Source organism: Rutilus rutilus (assembly GCF_951802725.1).
Source record: "Rutilus rutilus genome assembly, chromosome: 14".
NCBI lineage: Eukaryota > Metazoa > Chordata > Actinopteri > Cypriniformes > Leuciscidae > Rutilus > Rutilus rutilus.
Window position 1 is genome coordinate 24,060,912 of NC_140219.1, and position 9,007 is coordinate 24,069,918.

At 35.1% G+C, this 9,007-nt stretch overlaps 1 protein-coding gene across 1 annotated transcript; it reads left to right on the forward strand.

The window, feature by feature from the left end:
- Positions 1 to 7,542: 7,542 nt before the first annotated feature.
- Positions 7,543 to 8,879, forward strand: il4 (interleukin 4). The gene is made up of 4 exons (XM_084430155.1): positions 7,543 to 7,791; positions 7,898 to 7,942; positions 8,035 to 8,133; positions 8,739 to 8,879. The coding sequence occupies exons 1-4, from the start codon at positions 7,642 to 7,644 to the stop codon at positions 8,844 to 8,846; spliced, it is 402 nt and encodes a 133-aa protein (XP_084286281.1). The 5' UTR covers positions 7,543 to 7,641; the 3' UTR covers positions 8,847 to 8,879.
- Positions 8,880 to 9,007: the final 128 nt, after the last annotated feature.

Genomic DNA, 9,007 nt, shown 5'->3' on the forward strand with positions numbered 1-9,007 from the left:
TACAACATAGAACTAAAATTTCTCAGGAAAACTTTGTGGTTCACACCTATAAATAACTAAACAACAAATTTGTCACATCCAGCTGACAGTCTTGTGCATGAATGTCAGCTGCAGGCAACATTTTTTTTGTAGTTGTTGCTTGATCAGGCTACTAAATTGAACCTGTCAGGTCATCAGGAAGTGTTTTAGCTGTTCTGCCAATTGAGAGCCAGGGACATGCAGAGGGCAGGGGCTCAAATGTAAAAAAGAGGCATATATATATAGTAGTAGTATTATAAGTATAAGTATAATAGTATACAAGTAGCCTACCGGCCAAAGGTTTGGACACTACAATTTTTTATGTTTTTGAAAGAAGTTTTTTATGCTCATCAAAACTGCATTTATTTGATCTAAAATACAGAAAAAAAACTGTAATATTGTGAAATATTACTACAATTTGAAATAATTGTTTTCTGTTATACTATACTTATAACCTTTGATACCTTTTTCAGGATTCTTAGTTAAAAAAAGAACAGCATCTTAAAATAGAAATATTTTGTACCAATATACACTATACCGGTTAAAAGTTTGGGGTCAGTAATTTTCTGTTTTTCTAAAGAAATGATTACTTTTATTCAGCAAGGATGTGCTAAATTGATATATAAAAGAGTGACAATAAAGACTTATAAAATAATTTCTATTTTAATTTAATGTTGTTCTATTTAACTTTTTATTCATCAATGAATCCTGAAAAAAGTATCACAGTTTCAATAAAATAAAATAAAAATTAAAAAATTCCAACATTGATAATAAATCACCATATTAGAATGATTTCTGAACAATCATGTGACACTAAAGACTGGAGTTATGGTTGTTGAAAATCCAGCTTTGCATCACAGAAATATATATATATATATATGAAGAGTTCAGATGCAAAAGCCTCTAAGTGCCATCTGAAATTTTCTTCGAGAATGATCATTTTTATAAAGCTTGTATATTTAAGTTCAGTAATTTCACTTAAATGACAATTAATAGGTAATTTTCATTGCCATTTAAGTGAAATTACTGAACTTAAATATACGAGCTTGATAAAAATTATCATTCTAGAAGAAAATTTCAGATGGCACTTAGAGGCTTTTGCATCTGAACTCTTCATATATATATATATATATATATATATATATATATATATATATATATTCAAATAGAAAACTAATATTTTAAATTGTAATATTTTTTCTGTATTTTTGATCAAATAAATGATATTATTGATGCGCATAAGAAACTTCTTTAAAAACAAAAAAACAAAAAACATAGTAGTTTCCAAATTTTTGCCCAATAGCCTATTGGTGCATAATTATCTATGCTAGCATAATTATGTTTACTGCATGGTAAACGGTGTATCAATATACATAGAAAAAATACAAGTGACTTGAATACTACTTACCATTAATGCTACTTTTGTGCAGTGCTCTGTAGTCAATTAACATCCATTGTTTCGACGACGCAGATTCAGTCCGCTTCATAAATGTAAATTCGTCTGTCCACGTAACGTTAACTTTCAAACGATTTATGAATGACCGGAAAATTACCGCTCCGCTTCACATTGTCCAATGAAATTTGAACTTGTGCCAGATGACGATTGGTCGACCACCTTATTCTTCTCTAAACAATGGGCGCTGCCATAACGACGACTCCGGTTCCCTACTTCCGGTTCGTAGCGCTTGACCTGTACTAGTAGCGAGAGAAGTTCAATTTTAACGCTAACCACTCTAAACGTTTACTTTATTGAATGTATCTGATACGGAACCGGACATGGGCATTATCTTATGCTCGAAACACTCAGTTTCTAAAAAGTTTGAAATCTTCTTTGAATTGTTAAAACAAATAACAACAGCACACGAGGAGCTTGAACTCATTCTCTCGCTGCTAGTACAGGTCAAGCGCTACGAACGGAAGTAGGAAACCGGAGTCGTCGTCATGGCAGCGCGCATTGTTTAGACTGAGCAGAAAAAGGTGGATACATGACAAACAGGCTTCAATGAATTATGTAATATTTTAACTACCTAGCAGCTACCTCACTACCTTTTATTATTGAAAAAAAAAAAAGTTTAAAAATTGCCGTCGGAAATGTAGGCCTACTCACTGAAAGAAGAACCATATTTAGCTTGAGAGCATCGGTTCCCGAGCAGACTGTGGAATACCTAACCTATAACGTTACGTTTACACCATAGGCAGTATATAAACGGTTTACACCAGTGAATTTTCATTTTAAAACGCATAACCTTCGCTACGGTTGTGCCTGCCGTTCACACACACACACACACACACACACACACTACTCCGGAGTTTTCGACCCTCGAAAACGGAGACTGGCCTCGCAACCCATAGCAACGCGTAGCAACGACACTGACAGAAACGTAAAAATAAACGTCCACATTGTCATGTTAATTATAATCAAATACATTTTGTTTTATTGACCACATATTATCATTGATATTTGTTTGAGAAGGGCACTTTTGGTTGATTTTGAAAAAGGGCAGGGGCTCGAGCTCCCAAAGCCCCCACCCCCCTCCTCTGCCCCCCTGCCAGCTTTTCTTTCTTTTTTCTTAAGTGAGCAGAGCACCTCTCCATCAGTGCCACTAGAGAGCACTATAAACCCATGGAAAATAATGCCCAGTTCTTCCACAGCACCAGTGCTCTCTGTGGTTGGCTGACGTTGAAAGGCCATAGCATTGCACTTTTAAAATGCATGATTGTCTCTTCATTATAAATATAATAACAGTAAGGTTTTATTTGTTAACTTTAGCTTACTATATTAGTTAATATGAACAAACAATGAACAATTCGATTTTTGTGTTAATGTTAAACATTAATAAATGCTTTAAAATATATACTATATGGACAAAAGTATTCAGACACACCTTAATTCTTGAATTCACGCGTTTCAATCAGACCCATTTCCATGTTCAAAATCAAGCACCTAGCCATGCAGTCCGCAGTTACACAAACATTTGTGGGGAAAAAAATGGGTGGTTCTGAAGAGCTCAGTGAATTCAAGCATGGGACTGTGATATGATGCCACCTTTGCAATAAGTCCGTTCATGAAATTTCATCCCTGCAAGATATTCCACGGTCAACTGTAAGTGGTATTATTGGAAAGTGGAAGCATTGTAGAACAGCAGCAATTCAGCCACGGAGCGGAGGACCATGTAAAGTCACAGAGCGGGATCACCGAGTGCTGAGGCGTGTAGTGCCTAAAAGTCGACAATTCCACAGTTCCAAACATCCATTTGCATCCTATCAGCCCAAAAACTGCACGACGGGAGCTTTGTGGAATGGTTGTCCATGGCCGAGCGGCAACATGCAAGCCTCACATCACCAAGTGCAATGCCAAGCGTTGGATGGAGTGATGTAATCAGCTTTGGTCAGCTCTGTAGTTCAGTAGCCTGGGCACTGATCAGATTTAGAAAGTGAAAGTGCCATGTGAAGGCCAAATATGGTAACCCGTACTTTTATTTGTCCTCTGCATTTAACCCATTAGGAGTAGTGAGTAGTGAACACACACACTGCAAACCATGACACACCGGGAGCAGTGGTCAGTCATTATGCTGTGCTGTATTCCTTGCTCAAGGGCACCTCAGTCATTTACTGCCGGTGTCTGGAATTGAATTAGCAACCTTTGGGTTACCAGTCAGCCTCGCTAACCATTAGCCCACGGCTGCTCCAAAAAAAAAGAGGTCATTTAGGGGCCATCTCAATCTCAAAATCCTTCCATTGCACTGAAAGTCCCACAATGAACTGTGAAAACCAGTAACCAGTTAAGTGTCTAAATACGTTTTGGACTGTGCATATGTGTATTATAATATTTAAAAATATGAATTGGGAGGCAACAATTTTGTCAGCTTATCCATTTATATTACATCCACGTTTGTGAGGTACAAAAGGCCAGGATCTCATACTCTTAAAAATAAAGGCTCTTAAAAGAACCTTCAACATTCATGGAAGCTTTCTATTGCACAAAAGGTTCTTTACAGTGGAAAATGGTTCTTTAAACTAAGAAAAACATGTTTTTTTTTTGTTTTGTTTTTAGAACTGTTCACTCAAAGGACCTTTAGGGAACCAGAATTGGTTCTTCATGGCATTGATGCAAAAAACCCCTTTTGGAACATCTTAAAATGTGTTTTTTTTTTTATTGTTTTGGAAATTCAGAGTTATTCTTGTAAACTAGTTTCCATTTTTTTTTTCTCTTATTTCTTTAATTATCTTTTAATTGCTTGGGATAAATAAAGAGGCGTTTCATATTAAATAAATCAACATGAACATTTATGCTATAACGCTTATTAGGCCAAGAGCAAAGTCATCAGAAAGCATTGATCACACAGGAAACTACGGTGCATTTCTAGAAACAGAGATAGGAATCACAATGCAAAGCCACATCTGAGCAAGAGCTGTAATACACGTCTGACTAAAAACGATGAAGCCTGATTACATAGACAGTTATTAAATACACACAGACACTTATGTTTTCCGGTTAACAAATGTCATGCAGGCTTAGAACAGTTTTGTTTTTATGTATAAAATAATAACGCTGAGTTTTAATGGAAATACACGTATTGTGCAGTGAAAGAAGTGCTGTGTGAATGTCTTCCGTGCTCTCATTTGAACAAATATGATTTATAGTGCAAGTCCTGATGGTGTGATATGCAGTTTTCATCAAATGGTGCACACTTAATTTTCCACGGGTTAACTCCAAAACAGACTCATTCAGGTCATTTGTATACATGCATACATACATACAGCTAAAGAGTAAAACTAGATCTCATGATCCCAAGTTTAGCTTGTAGACTGATCACAAACCAGGTTTATAACTAAAGTATTGAGTATTTTTTTTACATACGTGTGTATATATTCCAAATCAACATTTCAACTCTCAGAATAGTTTTAGAATGTTATGCAATATGGCAATGTTAATGTAGATACTGCTAATAGATACACAGACACACTGCTGTGAGCATAAAACATGCTGCTGTTTAAATAGACATAGCAGATCTAGGCAGGTGGAGCTGCGGGAGGTGGGAGGGTTTCAGAGGAACTCTGAGCAAACACTGAACCAGACTATTTAAATGTTGAGCAAGCATTCTCTTTGACTGCAGGATCAGCAGAGGCCAATCAGCTTGTGCCGTGTAGTAATGATGTGATTGTGTGCTTGTAAAGGACCTATCAGCTTGCGCCCTCTAGAGTTTTGTGACTGATAAATTAGTCTAGATTTAAGATGATGGTTTCTCTTTCTTTACGACCTGAAGACACACTAAGCCTGATCAACTAAGGCACTTTCTAAGATCTTTTAGCTTCTCATAAAGGTGCAACTTGTACTTTTGTGACAAAATATGAAACTTTCACTTGCTGCCCTTGATGTTAACGCCTTACCTGACTAATGACTTGTACTTTCCCCAAGTTAAAGAGTTCATATAAAAGCATCCATGAAAATGTAAAATATGTGTAATGTATATATATCATCATACATTTACAAAACAATGTATTTACAGAAACTCAGCGACCCACTTTGTATTAGACTCACTGTGTACTAACATTTAAATTAATCATTTGACCCAGTGTATTTATTGTATACATACATCAACATTTTTTTATTTAAAAATACCTGCAATGTAATTACATATGTAACTCATTTCTGTAATTACACTTTTACACTGGTGACCGTTCCTCTACCTCTTAACCCACCCTTAAACCTACTATAAGTACATCGTACCTAACATTTTTATGGAAGTTAAAACTCAGGTTTGAGCCACTGTAAACTGATGCTGACTGCTTCAGTGTTACGCTTATCTTCAGTGTTTCTAAATTAATTTAATAATGACGCCAACTTCCAATTTTAAATTTTCACAAATAAGGGCATGTGTTTCTAGAGTTGAGAATCTCACACTATCCAGCAGGTGCCAAACTGAACATAGAGAGACAATAGAGCGACAGCACCCCCTGCAGATATAACAGATTTTTAGATTTATTGTCATAAAAATATTTAAAGGACACACAGACAGACTGAGCTTATTTTTATCCATGAACGCACACAATCATTACAAGCAAACAAAAACTGCATCCAATCGTTAGAATATGAAATATTTGCCATAAACCAGTGTTATTTGAGTATTATTTATATACAATTATAGTATATAAATATTTTGAATTATTTTATTTTCATATTTATAGTTTTCATTTTAAAAATAATTGTAATTTTGACATTTTAATATTTCTGTTTAACTTCATTTTAGTTTTAGTAATTTTAGCACTTATGTTTTCAGTTAGTTGCCAAGGCAACATTGTATTAGTATAAGTTAGTATAAGCATAAGTTTTCATCATATGTTTTATTTTATTTGTAATTAAAGAAAAAGAATACAGTAACAACACTGCCATATAGCTAACTCTCTCTGTGTGTGTGTGTGTGTGTGTGTGTGTGTGTGTGTGTGTGTGTGTGTGTGTGTGTGTGTGTGTGTGTGTGTGTGTGTGTGTGTGTTGATTGAAAATCTAAATCTAAAAACAGGGGGAAACAAGAGCCCTCAACAAAATATCCAACATCAACAGACAATGCTAAATAAAATAATAATAAAAAAAGTCACACTATTTTAAGGTGCTCTTGTTACAGTGTAATTACTGAGTATTGTTAATTAACAAACATGTACTATTTAATAAGGGTTAAGGTTTGGTTTAGGGTTAGTTACTTGAAATATGCATAATTTACCGTTGTTATTATTATAGGAAAGTACAAGTAAGATGTGTAACAGGGACACTGTAAAATAAAGTGTCACCAAGAACACTAAGCTGAAAACCAATATGAACTTCCGATAGACTTATTGCAACAGCAACAACAAAAATAATAATCTAATCACTGATATCATGAAAATAAAGCCGTAAATCTTTCACTACTTTCCGAAAGTGCTAAATCTGACCTAGATACGGTAGCCTACATGCAGTTCACCGAGCTTGATTTATCAATCATCTGTTGTGGTTTTGTGGGGTCTTCAAAGGATGTGTAAAAAAGAAAAAAAAAAACGGTTAATAAACATTTGCATCACTGTATTCTGTCTGATGCAATGTATCTGCTTAATGTAAACTGAAATAAGGTCAAAGGGATGTGGCAAACGGTTCTTTCATAAACCTACAGATGACAGCAATAATAGCCTATAGATGACAGCAATAATCTGAGACACTCACTGCTATTGCTGCATTAATGGAATCTCTTGCTACAACACTGGACAGAATCAGTTCCTAATTTAAGACAAATGACTAGGAAATAGTGCCGCCGACACTCTGAAGTAAGAGTGATTCTTGAATTAGTATTAAAACACAGTTTTGGCATATTAAAAGTCATCCCAGATGACTCCAGCTGTCTTTATGTATAATAATAGTAAGCGAATTCTCTCTGATGTCTCTCTAATTCTTTTGAATTCTACTTGAGGAAATTCTCTGAAATCTATTAGTGATTGTGAAGGTGGGCGTGTGTGTGTGTGTGTGTGTGAGAGGGTGTGACGTGTAATCAACTTCATCACCTCAGCATCACATCCTCTAGACGCTATAAGTAGATTGACTGATCAGCGCTGAAGCTATGAAGATCTCAGCATCTGGACGCCTCAAGAGGAATCAACATGGAACCAAGCACGAGGACTTTCTTGCTCTTGGCACTGACACTCGTAGCCATTAATGGATCAAAACCTGATAAGGCGAAAAATATCTTAAGGGAAACCATAGAGAGCGTGGACAAGATCCAACAAGACCACTCAGACGGGTCAAAGAAGGTAAGAATCAAAGTCGATCATTTTGGTCTTGTTCTGCAACAGCTCTGAAGAGGCAAAAAAAAAAAAGATTCGAAAAGTCTAACAACGTTCAATCTTTCTTCCGTAGATTATTACATATGTGGATGACATATTTTCAGGCAAAAGCTGCACAGTAAGTTGAATTTTATATCAAACAACAGTATTTAAGACCTGTTCATGATGGTAAAAATATTCAAATTCAAAATGACTTTTTCGGTTATATAGAAGGAAACCCTTTGCCAAGCAGCACTGGTCCTGAAGAACACACATCTTAAAACCACCATGCTAGTACGGAACCTGTTTGCCTATGCCAACCACACCAGGGTAAGTCATCGCCCAATATTCATTCATTGAATTAGATGATAAACAACAGATCATATTTATAACCCTTACCATACTGTGTCTATATTATTGAAGTAGCACTCTGCTTGAACCAATGCTATGTGCTGATAGTATTAGCATGATTCTCACGCTATAGATTTTTCCATTGAACAAAAATAACAGTAACAAAAAAGCCAATAAAGGTAGTCATTTACCTGCTATCAGTATTCGTTCTGCCCCCATGGCAGCACCAAATGGAACTGTAAATGGAACTTAATTAGTTAATAATTCTGTAAAAAGTGTTCAGTTGACTTAACTGAAAAAAAAATTAGGAAACAATCAACTTCATGCATAATTGAAAAAATTAAGTTATGAGGAAGTTCTCGTAACTTAATTTTTTTTCAATTACGCATGAAGTTTATTACGTAATAATTTTAAGGCAACAGGTTTCCTCACTTTTTTTAAGTTAAGTCAACTGATCACTTTTTACAGTGCAAAGTATGAACTATGCCTACACTGTAGATATACTTATTTTAGACTGCTTAAAGAAAAAGGTTCAATGTAATCTAATATAACTGAATGTGTTTTTTCTTTTCTTTTCTCCACAGCACCGGCACTGTAGCGTTCCAGCTTCAGTCAAATCCAGTCATCCAATGGCGCAATTTCTCACAAAAATCAAAAAATGCTGCCAAAATTTACTCAATAATGTGAAATGACCTTAGACTTACTGTTCATGCTATATTTTTGTATTTGCTCATATTTATGCTATATTTTTGTATTTGCTCATATTTATGTCATATTTATTGTATTTATAAATAAAAAATATATGGTGAATTTTCAATTTGGAATTTGAAATGATTACTTTTAAAAAAAAACA

Coding starts and splice junctions, on each gene's coding strand:
- il4 (XM_084430155.1), top strand. CDS start 7,642: ATGGAACCAAGCACGAGGACTTTCTTGCTCTTGGCACTGACACTCGTA. Junction 7,792..7,897: donor ACTCAGACGGGTCAAAGAAG/GTAAGAATCAAA, acceptor TTTCTTCCGTAG/ATTATTACATATGTGGATGA. Junction 8,134..8,738: donor CCTATGCCAACCACACCAGG/GTAAGTCATCGC, acceptor TTTTCTCCACAG/CACCGGCACTGTAGCGTTCC.